This window comes from Mercurialis annua, linkage group LG2 (assembly GCF_937616625.2).
Source record: "Mercurialis annua linkage group LG2, ddMerAnnu1.2, whole genome shotgun sequence".
In the NCBI taxonomy this organism is placed as follows: domain Eukaryota; kingdom Viridiplantae; phylum Streptophyta; class Magnoliopsida; order Malpighiales; family Euphorbiaceae; genus Mercurialis; species Mercurialis annua.
The window spans coordinates 14516209-14531885 of NC_065571.1; the positions used below are offsets into that span (position 1 = coordinate 14516209).

Sequence of the window (15677 nt, forward strand, 5' to 3'; positions counted from 1 at the left end):
TATATGAGCAACCATTTAATTTAGAATATGAAAATTTATTGAGAACAATTATAAAAAAAGTATCATTATTTAAATAATATTTAATTTAAATGTTATATATTTTTAGTTTAAAATTTATATTTTTTCGGTTCTAAATTTTTTTGCGGTGGAGTCTATTGTGACCGCTGACGATGAAATGTTTCTTTATTGGTTAATTGCAACCGGTTTTAGTAAAAACAGTTTATATATATAGACCCCATCACACAAAAATTCTGAATCTGATTAATAGTATGGTTAGAGGTTTAAAGCTATATCTAGAATAATGTTGGATGCAAAAGATGACAAGATCACATTGCGAGAATAACCGTCACAAAATAATGACAACAAACATAGCAGCATCAATGAATTCTAGAATAAAAGAAGCTATGGATCTCCCTATACTTAAGTACGTACGAACAATGGTACAAGATTGAAGCTTTACAAACATAAATTTGGTAAGATAGACATTCAAAACCTTATCAAAAGAAGCAGAAGACTTATTACATGAAAATTACATTCTCTCTTTGAAATTAGTGGTAAGATTTTATTACAAAATATTCAATAAGTAAAGTTCATATACAGTTCGTATATGGTTCATTTATGGTTAAGTGTGACGGCAAATGCAGGTTTCAAACTCTGATGACAATGTAAAATCAGTCTTTGAGCATACAACAAAGTTTATTATAGATTTCAAAGAAAGAACATACGCATGCAGGAAGTTCCAAATTAATGAAATTTCTTGCCCATGTGCAATGGCGATACTCAAAGAATTGTATCAAGATCCTTATAATTTCATCTTTAATTAATACTAAACATGGAGAATTTTTTTATTTTTATGAGATAAAAAACTGTCCATTTTTTTTATTTTTACAGGATGAAACGAGTAAAGATTAATATTATAATAATTGAATTCATAAAAGCATAATGATATTATTTCGGTATAGAAAATACACACTTTAATTGCATTTTTGATATATACTCTATCGTATTCAATTAACAACATTCTTTAATATTAGTATGACACTTAATCTATTCATAAAAAAGTATGATGTATAATTTGAAGCGTAATCTTTTTAATTTCATTCAAACTGGCCATTGAAGATTTAAATGGAGCAGATCGGTCTAAAAGTTGGAGCTGAAATACGAACAGGCTTGATAATATTCATATGTTAACCTTCAAGTGCTATAGGATGGTGACACCTGAAACAGTGAATGATCTGCTGCACATATGCAATGCTGGGACATGTCTGCAAATCGTTTAAAAAAAGTCGACGAAAACAAAATTCAATGCAAAAACGACGTTCACAGGCCAATGATAAATTTACCAAGTTAGACCAGTAATTATATGTGTAATTTCAAGGTCGTTCAAGGGAGTATACGCAGCCACAAACCGTCCATGTCCAAAACATGTATGTAAAGTTTGAAAGTGTCAGATTATGATACCTTTCTTTTCGGTTGCAATTAAGTAAATTCCATCTCTGGTTCGCTCAATTGTTATTAAAAACTTTGGAATTTTAAAGAATTGAATATAATTGGGTTCATCTTCTTACTGTTTTGTACAGAAAAACTAATTTGCTAAAGCCAGCCAAAAATACTGTTCATTGTACAGTGTCTTGGTTCTCCTTGTATAGATTTTTAATAAATTAAAATCTTACAGATTATTAAATAGATTTAATATAAAGAGTTAATTTTTCAAATAAATAATATATTTTTTTTGATAACTGGGCAGGGGGAGCGCTTGTGTGAGGATTTGAACCCACGAACTCAACAGTTTGTTGTCCAGCGCTTATACCATTTGATCGTTGGTAATATAAATAATTTATTTCCAATATTTCTGCTTCCTTGTCTCTACAAAGCAATTTTCCATTCTTGATACTTGCAATCTCAGACAGACTTCAATAGTAAAGTGTCAAAAGAATTACTTAGATGTTATCAACTTTCAAAAGCTATAAAAACAAACTAAGTATAGCTAATGCTGATCACAAATAATTAATGCACAAAATTGGACTTACTTTCATTTAAGAACTAAAAAAACATAATGTTATGTGCCTCCATTATCATTGGTTTCTATAATTGTTCTTTCCCAATCAAAATTTACTAGCTTTTGAAATGACAGAACCTGAGAGTCGACTGGTTTCTTTCCGAGAATGTTTGAGATAATCACCATGAGAGTTTGACAAGCTTGATGCTCATCCATCTGCTGCAAATTGCTCATTCTAAGATTAAGATCGCCCCAAGGTTTGTCGAAGAACCTGCATAAAAGTTTAGAGAGCCGGTTTAGTTGCATAAAGCACCGAATATCAAATTTCTTTTCTTCATCGACTAACCCTCGACTTTCTTTTCTCTCCCATCATAAACCTATTCTTTTGATTTGCAACAATAAAATTCCTCAACTTTGATTACCAAAGATTATTGTCATTTGTTTTGGCTCTATTTCTGTCAATTTTAGATTATATGGCGATGAACTCGATGCCTACTACATGGATAATAAAGCTATTTTTCTAATCCATACAACGCCCTCACTTATTAAGACTATGTGGCACCACATCAGTCGATGCGGCACTGATGTCACAATTGATGCGGCACGCCGGCACCACACGGTTTTAATATTTGACATGGCATTATGGTTGAAAAAAACTGTATCTATATAAGTAGGCATGAAGTGCGTGCCACGTCATTCAAAATTGATGGAGATTGCGCTAAACTAACAGGACGGATAATGAGCTAAACTAACGGGATTAATTTTGGTGCAGTAAAATCAAAGTTGAGGAATTTTACTATCACACATCAAAGAAAAGGGACTATGATGGTAGAGAAAAAAAAGTTGGACTACCGGTACAAATTATTCCTAAAAGGGAGAAACAAGCAGGGGAAGGGCAGGGTTATATTACCATCTCCATTCAGGATTGGCTTCAATAGGGCAACGAATTTTCAACCACAAGGAGACAATGTCAATTCCACAGTCATGCTCGAAATCTGATTGAAAATCAATATTTATCAACAAATGTTATTGACGACAAAAAAAAAATTGAACTTCAGCTAACTTACAGATGATGAAAGTAGGATTCAAACATACAAATCAAAAGCTTGTCATACTAGTGTACCTGAACATTTGGAGGGACCACAGTGTAGAAGAATACACAGCGCAGATACAATGGAAGATGGTACCGTGCAAGTCAAACCAACCATCTGTTGAAGGTAAAAGATAGTGGCAGCTAGTATCTCTTCGCAATCGAACTCATAGTTTTTGCTTCCTTCGCATCTTTCTTCTACATAGTCCAAGAAGGAATGCAAAGTTTCCGGGCTTGATTTTTCTGAAATTTTGGCATCCACGTCATTAAGCTTCCATGAAAGCTTCCCAACAATGACAGAAGCAACCAGCCAACGTAAAAGTTTTGAGATCAGAGATTCTTCATATGATGCTTTCTCTGAAAAGATCATTAGATTAAATTGAGACTCCTTGATATCTCCAATTTTTTCAGAATCAGACTTCAAAGCTGTAGCCACTGCCCACATAAGGAAACCTGAAAGCTTTTCCTGATTCTGCACAAAACGTTAGACACAGCACTTTCTTAAACAGATGAAGATGGTAAAAGCCACATATTTAAAGAACAAATGTCTGGTTATTTTTACAAGGGAAAACTACAATCACCATGCTGAGGTTAGGTCAAATTTATTCTTTTTAGAAGAAAAAACAGTATTTTTAACCTCAATTCAAGGGAGTGATGGTAATTTTCCCTATTTACAATTAATCCAACCAAGCACGGAGTGTTAGAACATGCAAGTTGAAAGTAAATTTAAGTTCAGTTGTAGGCAATCCCTATTGGAAGATTACAATGCTTGTGGAAATAATGGCTTAACCTGCATCATTTTTGTTCTATTGTTTCTATTTCTATTTGGAGGATAGTAACTAAATCATAACAAAACATATTTGCTTATTTTATACTTAGTTAACTTTTATCAGAAAAGTGAGTTCAATTAAGATAACTTATGCACATTTCGGAAGAAATAAACAGCCATACCGTGTGGAAAATGCCAACTGGAGGTGTACTATTAAGTATAGCTTCCAGACCCCATCTTGATGTGCAAATAGCACTACAAGTCTGATAAATTCCAAACAACCCCTCAAATGATAAAGTGAAATGTGGTTGGCATATCTCCCTTTTTTGTGATATCCCCAATGTTGATATAATTATCTGTAGAATAGGCTCGCTTAGATCAACATTTTTCTTGATCAACTCTGAGCCACCAACTAGGACTTTATGCAGATGAGATGTAAGTTCCATACACTGCTCAAACGCATACTTTTCAAACCATACAGACTCCACGATGTCCCGGGATGTAATAATAGCAAATGCAACCTAAATCCATTAAAAGCAAAGCATTAATACAAAATCATAATTTGCGGATACATCATATAGCAAATATGATGTTAGTCATAAGACAAATACTAAGGGAGAGGATGTGCAAAAAGGGCCTACCTCTACAGCCAAAACAAACTGCAGTGATGCAAAACTTTTGTCACTTTCATCCAAAATTGCACTGGAGACTGAGATTACAGAAGATAACCATGGAAATAGTCCACAGCTTTCAACAAGATGCCGAGTCATTCTGTCCAATTTGGTTGACTTCTTGACAAACTGAAAAGCAAAAGAAAAGCTTTATAGTTTATCATAAGCTTGCCCACGAGATGAATGAAATTCAAGCAAAAAATAGGTATTAAAATTTAAAAGTAGTTCTGGTAACATGAGAAATTAGGGACTTGAATGTTAATCCTTTAACTTTTTTCCGAAAATATTAAATGTAGCTACAACAATTTACTGGTAGCTACTCTGACAATAAGCACATTAGGACATAATCAACAAATTTAACATATCTTGACACGAATAGGACCTATTCGGGATCCAAAATATGCCTTGGTAGCTTTTGTTAATCATTATCTGTGAAAATTTAACCTTTTCAAATTACGGAAACTTCTATTATCAGATTTTAGAGTGATCTCAAGTCCTATTAGCTTAGGAAATGATGGAGTAAACCTCAATCACAAGTTAATTGGTACTACCTCCGTCCCATAAATATAGAAAAAATTACATTTTCACAAGGATTAAAAAATAAGTTAATTATAATTAACTTATTATAATGTTTCTAAAACGTCCTTTTAACTTTTTCCAGTGAATCATTATAGATTAATGATTTGAAAAACAAAAGTCATTATATTTAATATTATAAGACTAGAAGGGTATTCCGATATTTTGATCTTTAACTAGTAGTAACTTTTTCTTTCTTTATGGGACACCAAAAGTAACAAAACTTTCTTTCTTTATGCAACGGAGGGAGTATTTATTATACAGATTCCTTTCTTCCAATCCCAAGTTAATTAGTATCTTTACATAGATTTTTTCTTCCAATCAACATGATTTTGGACATATTTCAAAAAAAGGACCCTTAATTTCTTAAATCATCTTGAAAAGTTCAAGTTAACTTAGGTCTACCTCTCTCGTTCTTTCCTACATCTACTCTATTGTAGTCAACTTCTAATAAACTAGAGTATCTCTAAATCTACAAATTAGATGCCTAACCAATCTTAATTTATCTTCACTTAGCTTATCCTCCATAGGTTAGGGCTAACCCTGGTCTACTCCCTGATACATTCGCTACAACTTCTATCATAAATAATGTCTCAGAGTCATTGTATCTTAAGTCGTTGCAATTCACTCCTAGTGTGTGAAGCCTAGAGAACCTACTTTGTGATGACGATTGAACTTTTAGATTACCAACCTAAGATCTTTTGTTTCTGTTTACTGGTAATCTGCTACTATTCAAGTTACGGTCCACATGTATTTTCTCCGGTGCTTTTAGCCGCGACTACTCAACATTACAGCCCACAAGCTTTATTCATAATCATATAAGTAAATTTGCAAGCTTTCCTTATATCATATATATATTTGGATCAAACGCACATCTCATCTTGTCAATTTCTCCAATAAAATGCATTACTTGGCTAATTAACTATTGAATTTCACATCCTACAAATAATTAGGACCTAATGCAAGACATAAATTCAAGCAATACATATATTTCCATCCTGTCTTATGTAATTGATATGCTAGAACACATAACTAAATATATGCAGATCTTCCCATATAAGTAAACAAAATATTATTTGAAACAAATAATACCCAATTCCTAATGTAAGGGGGACGGTATACAAACAATAAAAGTGGATATAACAATAAAGATGAGAAAGTAAGATTTATCTTGAACTGATAAATAGTCGAGTAAAAACAAAATAAGAACATGGTATTTTTGACGGGGGTTAAAACACTAAAACGGATAGACCTGCAGCCCCATGCAGTTGCATTGAAGCTTTGTTTTGGGTAAAGAAGTTGGGAGATAGAGAGCAATTTGACAAAATAGTTTCAGAAAGAATAGTCTTACAAATAAGTTTGCAGAATAAATAGTCGTCTTTCTCCCTTCCAGATTGAATTTATTTTCAGTTTACATGATAATGTCAACGAGAAAAATCTAAGATTCAATAGCCCAGCACCTTTCAAAAAGGATTTTCTAACTGAGGAATCCATTAAATATCTGAACTATATTACTCTCAGGTGCGCACACATAGATTCTTTTCATATTATCTTACCAGAATCTCCAAAATTTTGCTTCCTGGGTATGTCATTAGCCAGCAGATCAATCACTAGATTACACAATCATACATCATAATGAAAGTGGCAGAGTTTTTACTACCAGAATTACCTGAAGAATTAGTTCCTTCGACTCATCATCTGCAAAGGGGGTAGCATAGAAACTCAATAGGGTCTTGGGAATAGAATTGCTGATAAATATTTGAGCATCATCATCTAAATTAAGTCCAGCACAAGCTAGGCGAAGCATCCACAGTCTCTCTGCTCTGAAATTAACAGAGTTACTCTTGACCAAAGAATGAAACAATGGTATGTGCTGCAAAATCAAATGAAGGAAGTTAATAATCTATCAGCAATGCAGGGTGCAAACGAACAGGAAAAGCGTTAGAGTTGCAGAAAAATGCTCTGTTTATGAGAAAGTACCTTCATATCTACCATACGAGAATGCATCAAATGATTACTTAAAGTTGTAAAGAGATCATTTGAAGGATTCAACAATATGAAAGATGATTCTGCTGCAAAAAGTGCTATAACAGAGGGAATTCTCTGAAATTGTTCTTTGATTCCGTTTTGCATGTATGTCAAGAGAAGGTGAAGCCGCATTGAATCCTTTTTCTTTTGGCATATCTGGAAGAAAGAATGCGGATAACAATTAAAGAACAAACTGAGCGAAGATCACACAGCCCAATAAGAAATAGGATATTAAAAAATGTATTATTTGTTCTCATACCATAACTTCATAGCTGATAAATGCAAAATTCTGCTTTGCAACACGCAACACAGTCTAGGAAATTAACCTATAGAATTAAGTAATAACTAGGGAAAAATCATAGAGATTCTTACTTCACAAGGAAGCTATCTACTATAATGCTAAACATATCTTGCTCGCAAATTTAACTTCACTTCTAAAAAGTCAAACGGTATTTATAAGTGCATAAGAATACACATGAGGACAGACCACACGCGCCACATAAACTTTTCAACGAAGACACAAACTCACCACATGCTAAAACATGCACAGACTGGCCATGAAAAAGAAAGAGCAAAGAGACATATTTACCTCTAGCGCATCTTTAAACTTTGCAAGACATGCATCACCCAGTTTTCTTATCTCAATATCAAATGAAGACATGCTAATAAATGCAACTGCAAGCAAGCCCAAACAAGCGAACTCCAAAGGTTCAATATGACCCATTGACAAATTATGATTGGAGAAGTTTAAGATGAAAATAGGATCATATTGTTGTGATTGCTCAGCACCAGGAAAATGCACCTGCACAGAGATTAAGGGGGTGTAAAATAATTTCATTGCTATCAACAAGAAAATAAAAATAATAAACTTCGTACCATTTCCACTTGCATATTCTTTGGATCCTCAGGTCCTATGCTTAGAATTCTGTCATAGGGGAAACTGACAATTGTGTTCATGCACATCTTGGGATCTATAGGAAGGATTTCCCTAAATTGATTTCTTCTACGTTCTTCCAATACTTCTGTATCAATCGAAATACTAGATGTATCCCAGTCCAAATTCCGTTCTTTCCTTATTCTCAAAGAAGCATTTCCCCACAGGTAATCCCTTTCCGCGAGATCTTTAGAAACTGAGTCATCAATAGATTCAATTGCACGCATTAGACCAAATATCTCCAAATCCATTTCACAAAGCGTTGCACCATAAGAAGACAAAAGCAATAAATAAAGATCTTTAAGATTTATGCCGATATCTTGTCCAGAATAACAACCAATCTGATCAGGCTTCATTTGAATGAACAGTCTAAGTAATTTAACAATCTCCAACTGCTTCAAATAAGGTTTAGTTGATTTCAGATGATTCTTGCTGATTAGATGAGGGAAAACTAGTGATCTCAGAATGCTAGACATAGGTCTAATAAAAGCAGCATCATGAGAAGTCTGTAAAACAGTAAGAGACTGAATGGTAGATGCAAATTGAGAGTGAGCAAGCAACAGTTGAAGGTATAGAACAGATGAAAATTTCCCCTCTGACAGTAATGTTAGGATGCTACGAAGAACATTCAAAGTTGTTGGATCTTCAAACCTATAAAGAAGAGATGCCCTCATCAATTGTTCAAGGAAAGGAATGGCTTGCAATTGGATAAGACCATCACGCATCTCACAAGTTAATTCATGAATAATTTTTAAAATAAACAATTCCAAGTATCTGTACAACTGCAAACAACCAGAGCTTTTTTCTTTGATGGAACATTCTGAGACTACAGGATACTTTTTGACTATACATTGCCAAGTTCTAACCAAAGTCTGTATCAATCTCATTCTTGATCGATCCTCCTTACTAGAAACCATCTCTGTTGCTTTTGGTTTATCTGCTTCTTGCACTAGAGGCCAAATTTGATCATCATCTGGAAACAACAACATTCGGCAGAATTTTATTTTAGCAGCAACTCTGTTGATAAGGTTTAGTAACTGGCTACATGAAAAAATTTCAATTTCATCAATATCACAGTCTAGCAGATGATCATATCCATCAGAGCTGGTAACAACACAACTGAACATCTTCAACCGCTCCTCCATTTCCATTTCTCCATTTAAGGAGAAGTGGTACTGTAACATATGCATTGCCTTCCCAAGTAGACTATTATTAACCAGATTGACAAGTTCCTTGATAGATGAAGGCAAACATTCATCATAATGTTCCTGAAATACCAATCCGGATACAAAGCTCTTCCAGTTCTGAAAACCCCTTAATAAAATTTTTGCATAAAAAGAAGGCATTTCGGTAAACTGTTTGTGACGCTGCTTTTCTAATTTCGTAAAAACAGAATTCAAGTATGAGAGTACTGCAGGTAGCAGCAAAGTGCAGTCCTCATCAGACAGAGACATATTAGAGGTCTCTTCCACCATCTTTCTGTTAATTTGATCATTTTTACTTACAATTCCTGAAAACAAGTACCCTAAAACTGACAGATGAGGGGGGTTTATCTCAACAAGAAGAAACAACAATTTAGCTTTTGTCTTGCTTGTTCCATAAATGCAATGAGAAACCATTTCTATGGGAGTACTTCTTATAGCACTTGACATTACCAAGCTTAATGGATCAAGTAAATCGGATTTGATGCATTTCAGCTTGTAGACAGCAGTGACGGCTTCCAGCAAACAAGAATATGCAAAATCCAGTCTGGAATCAATGGCATATTTACATAGCTTTACATAGATGTCCTCAATGAGGTCCAAGTTTTTCTCTCCCATCGCCCAAAATGTGTAAAACAGTGCTTTGCTTCTTATAGGCTGCTGCAAATAACTAGATAAAATTTTGAAAGCATCACTAGCTATACAAAATCCTATAGCGAGAGCAGATGTACTGCAGGATTGTAGGACAGGCAAACCATTCACTTGAACCCTATCAAAAATCCAATGTGCTAATTCAAAAAGCTCAAACGGGGATGTAAAATGCGTCAAAGCATGCAAAGCATAAAATGGTTGGAGAATAGGTGACAAATCGTTGGTCCTAATGCACAGATCAAGCTTATCCTTCAGTTCCAGATGCAAATTCTGCATCAGGGTTTTAATTGCTTTCACAAGTTGCTTACCTCTACCATCTTCAAACTTGAGTACATAATGTTGCCCGCATGATGGATTCAAAAAGTAATCAAAAGTTGTAGTCAAAATATCCAAGACGTGATGATCAATTGGATGAACTTGTCGCTGAGAGAACACAAAGAAAGCCTCTAAGTTGCCCTTAAAGTTTCCCTCCATGAAGTCCTCATTAGAATTATCTTCACAACCCAAAGGATATGACAAGGATGTTTCTACACCAGGATGGGAAAAGATGGTTTTAACCACTTCATGAAAAAGTTCAGCTGAAAGAGGATCTCTTGAATCAGGTTTCAAAACCAACAGCCGGCTGAGCAAATGCTTTAGAAGATTAAAACAGATTTCAGTGGATTCTTTCAGTTTAGCCGATGGTTTTATTCTATAAGACAGCTGTATCTGATAAAACCAGAATAGAAGAAGCCGCAAATAGGAAACTACAACATCACTTGTACATTCAGAAATTTTATCCATAAGCAAGTCCTTTATCATCGATGACTCTGATATACAAGGACCATAATTGCTTATAATTATCTGAAATATCACGTGAAAAGGTGCTTGCCTTAAAAAGAGACCAAAAGCAACAGCAGCTGCTGCTTCAGTAGCATCAAAATCCACGTTAAGCAATATTTCTCGAGTATAGGCATCATTTTCTTTGTCTTGGGGATCAAACGTAGAGACGGCCTTTTCTAGACCAGACAAAAAGATTTTAGGCCACAACTTCATAACACCAGCAAGAAAACTTTGGTCAAGAAATATTATTGAGGATAAGAAGGAAAGTGGAGCCCGAATATGCTGTGAAATGGTCATAACTGTCGGAAGATCCTTTAGCACTGCATCTGGTGTGGTACATACAATTGAAGAGTAAAAGGCTCTCACAATTCCAGATGTTTCACTACAACCATCCTCACTTTCTATAATTTTTCTTATTTCACCTAGTGCTTTCAGAAAACAAATATCAACAGGAAAATCTTTGTGGATAATAGGAAAAGAGCAGCAAGCATTTTGATGCAATATATTCTCAGCCAAGAGCATTAAACTTTTCAATGGAAGCCATTCACAGAGTGAATCCAAAGAATGGCGGTCCTGAAGTCCCTCAGACAAAAGTGATTTAATCAAAGCAGCTAACAATCGTGCATCTACCTATGATAAAAAATAGCTCTTCATTACATCATGTAAAAAAAATTAGCAATACAACCCAATAGAACATGTTGTACCTGAGTTTGCAGCAGATACTTTAATGTGTTACACACATATGTAGATATCATCGTCTTCTCTGGTATAGAAAAAGTTCCAGAGTCTGAAGAGAGTAACCTTATACACTTCTGCAAGACACATATGATAAAAGGGCTGAAATCAGGTGAAATATCTGCAAGGAAAACAGGAGAGTAATTAACAGAAAAAGCATTATTCATGAAAAGCTTTCAATAAGAGAACAAGAAAGTCACCCCATGTAAAAATTTCGAAGAAAAACCAAGTGCTGCTAAATTCTACAAAGCTTCTACAGTTACCAGTCCGGTGAAAAATTGAAAAAACTAAACAAAATGTAGCTTTGCAAGAAAAGATAGAAGTCCAGGCAGTAGCCTAATGAAGTTTGTCTATGGTGCATAACATTACTAGATGGAAAATTAGATCATCCAGGCCTAGCGCAGCCTTTGCAGACATTGCACATTGATAAATAATTGGATGAATCCTACACTTGGGCCTTCCCTATTTAATTCTCCATTTTTCATAAAAACACGAGGATTTATGTTGGTCAGCTCTATCCAAAAGAAAAAAAATATACAGCATATATGCACATCACGAAGAGAACAGAGACCTGTGCCTATCTCTACCAACCTATCGATAATTTTAACCTAACATGCAAAGATGCAAACCTGGAAAAGTGTAAATCCCAGATCTGTGTGTTCTTTCCAAACACAGGTAGATCCAGAAGAGTGAAATGGTAAAAAAAAAAAGGACTAGAGTATGCAGGACTGACACTGCGGCTGAGTTGAGAAGTGTAGATGGACCAAAAAGGATTGAAAAATATTGTATGTGTATCATAGTTTTACCTAAGTGAAGAACAAAAGAAGACATAAACTAAAAAATTAAGAAGAAATAAAATTATAAGTAGACATACCCGTAAATTCTTTTAAACGGTGAATATGGTTCCTAAAGGCATGCCAGTATTTAAATAAATTATTTCCAATAGTTGATATGGCATCACATAAAAATGAGATGACTACTGCTGACAAGCTCTGCATCACTTCTCTATGGATCTCAAAAGATGATTTAACTGTACCGTATCCAGGTAAGAATAAGAACCAGGCAACAATTTCATTTAAATTTCTGTCAAATGCACCAGTACTATACATAGCTGCTCTAGCCAAAGTAAAAGCTTGATCATTTATGTCAACCACAGGCGAAAAAAGCAGCAAATTAAGAAATGGCTGAAGATGCTTGTACATCATTTGCGGAGTTTTGATAGAAATTCCACTCCCTGGATGGCTTCTGATGTACTCAACTAGAAGAGACAACAGCGAGAACAACAAATTAGAAGGCAATTCTGAAGGATTGCCGAGAAGATTCATAAAAAATTCAAATGACCCCTCCAAAGCAGTAGGCATGATCAGCTGCACATGATTAAATTTAAAACTATTGTAAGAGTTCATGATAAAGTACAAGTTTCTGTTAAATCAACATTTACAGTGTCATAAATTGATATTTAATGATAACTAACACGAAAAAACAGGACTTAAACTTACAATATAGACTTTGACAGCATCAAGAACTTTAGAGTGGAAGAATATCTCTGCATCCTTTCGTGTGGACACAGACCCGAAGCATTGGTCAAAATTCCACAATTCTGACAAACCAGTTATAAAATCCATCTCACTATCTAATGCATGTGGCATCTGTGAATCGACAACATTTTCACCATCCATCGCACAAGCACTGTCCAGAGCTGAAGTTATTCCACCTATTATAATATCAGCATCCTCATTCATGATAGTTTTTTTCAATGTTTTTCTTTTCTTGCAGGGAACAAGACAAGTTTCTTTATCTGCTTTTCTTTTCAAACATGAATCACTAGCCTTAGCAGGGCTACTTAAGGATGAAAGAAGACTCAGAAAAATCTGCGGATCAGGAAGAAAGGTTTGAATTTCATTCCTTAGTTCCTGCTTAAATGCTGCCCATTTTGGCATCATTTGTTCCTTATCACGGGATAAGTTTATGGCCCTAAAAAATGAATCAAATAGCCTCAAGGTCTCCAAAAGAAGTCGTAAAGTTCCATTCTTCACAAGAAAATCTGAGTGAAGTAAACCCTTATTTATTACTGATCGGCTCAAGGAACGGGAAGATATGATCTTCTTGATATTCTGCAAACCCACACTATCAAAAGAAGGTGGATCATCAGATTGAGAATCCAGGAAGCCAAAAGGAGCGTCCACAATCACCAAAGAAACCAAGTTTGCTGCAAGAGAAACAGTGGAAAGCCTGCAAGTGCTTCAGTAGGCATGCATATATTTTGACACAATGAAAGTGGATAACAACAACATATATAAAATAAAACAGTAGTCTGCATATGCAGAAATGTAGAGTAATCTGACCAGCTAGGAGACGCATAATCATCAAGATTGTAGGGGAACTCCTCTAAGTATGCTGCGGCTAAGGATGGACTCCCTTTAGCAATAGCTAAAAGCAACTCTTGGTGATGTCTACCATCTAATTCTGTTGCCTTCAGGCTCTTCATAAGCTGCAAAAGTCTCTTGGGGTTTCCTTTCAATGGATTTGGGTGTCTCCTCAAATCTGGCATCAATCCATTACAAGGATCAGTACAGACCATATGTAGCACATTATGTGCCAACTCGGCTGTGTCCCCACCATACCTCTTTATTGCAATGTCGGCCAACTGTTCCAAAACAACACTTCCGAAAAGGACACTTCTTAGAGACGGAAGAACCAATGAGTCTTCAGTGAGAACCCTATCTCGCAATATGGACAAAACATACATAACAGTCTCATCATCATCATTCCCAAGCACACGAAGAACACCAGAATACACTTCCCGCTGCTGTAAGACCCACCTCAACAATCCTGGCTTCCCCACCTCCAAAAATGACATTGCAAATCCAACAAAAGACTTCCTAGTGATGTACTTCCTTATCCCATCATTTGTAGATTTCTTCCTTTTATTATCATTCTTCCTCAGTTCATACTCAGAAAGTTTGGAGAACCCCTTGAGCTTAAAATCAAACTTTTTAGCAACTTCAGATGCCAATCCCGAACCACGTCTAACAACCGAAGACATAACCAAAAGAGCAGCATTTTGTCGCTTTTTATCTTTACTAACTAACTCCTTATGAATAAAATCCAACTTTTCTTCAACAAAAGACTTCGCAAACTTATCGAGAACAGCACTAACACCAATCCTACCCTTATCATTAGGCACAAATTTCCCATCAGGATGACCAAGAATCACAGAAATCAACTTCAATAAGTAATGTGATCCCGGTTTTCCTTCGCGAAGTTTTAATGCGGAGAAAAGTTCCGAGAAATTCGAAGTCGAATTAACATAAGAGTGAAGCAACTCACCACCAGAGTTGCTACCTTTAAGCAACTTTATAAACTCTTTAGTAGCATCTGAACATAACTTAATCTCAAATGAATTAATTTTATGTAACAATTCTTTGAGTTTAGCATCATGACTTGCTTTAACCATAAAGTTCGTCTCTTTATTACTACCCAATTCTTCATTACCTTCCATTACAGCTGAAATTTTAACCATTAAAATAAAAAAATAGAAATTTAATTGTTAAAAAATGTAACAAAATTTAATTGTTCAAAAATGTAACAAAATTGAATTGTTGAAAATTGAATTTACCTTGGTCATCATCAGAAGCAGAAATTGGGTCCTCCGTATTCACCATTTTTTATGAATAAATAATTTAATGTTGTTAATTAGGGTTTAATTGCAGTGTAGGGTTTTAGACATTAAATTTTGAAAGAGAGGGGGAGAAAAGACCCACTTAACCCATATACGAATACGGGTTAAGGGACGCGCTCCCTGGGCTGATATTCCGCATTGTTGGGTTAAAATCCACTTTGGTCCCTGAAGCTTTGCACTTTTACTAGTTTCTCTATACAGTTTATTTTCTTACCTTTGGGTATTAATGAGTGTGTTAAATTATAGCCGTATTGTAGACACATATTTTTCAGACCAGTAAAAAGTGTAAAGAGACTGAAATATTTGATGATGGTTTATAGAGAAACTCGTCTGAGTGACAAGCTAGCGATCTACATGTTTAAATTCAAGCGGGATAAATATGTTCGCAGCGACAAACTTGAGGGATTTAAGCATAATTAGCCACAAATAGCCATAAAGTGATGGAACGAGATTGCATTAAATGGTCAAACGTTGTACTAAATTTCAGATGTACGAGAATATCCAGCACGTCCCGTAAA

At 35.0% G+C, this 15677-nt stretch overlaps 1 protein-coding gene across 1 annotated transcript; it reads right to left on the reverse strand.

The window, feature by feature from the left end:
- Positions 1-2007: 2007 nt before the first annotated feature.
- Positions 2008-15242, reverse strand: LOC126667967 (uncharacterized). The gene is made up of 14 exons (XM_050361123.2): positions 15097-15242; positions 13823-14984; positions 12977-13709; positions 12352-12844; positions 11447-11598; positions 8010-11372; positions 7723-7935; positions 7086-7289; positions 6775-6978; positions 4500-4658; positions 4041-4379; positions 3123-3561; positions 2910-2994; positions 2008-2270 (listed from the first exon to the last, which is right to left on the reverse strand). The coding sequence occupies exons 1-14, from the start codon at positions 15140-15142 to the stop codon at positions 2060-2062; spliced, it is 7803 nt and encodes a 2600-aa protein (XP_050217080.1). The 5' UTR covers positions 15143-15242; the 3' UTR covers positions 2008-2059.
- Positions 15243-15677: the final 435 nt, after the last annotated feature.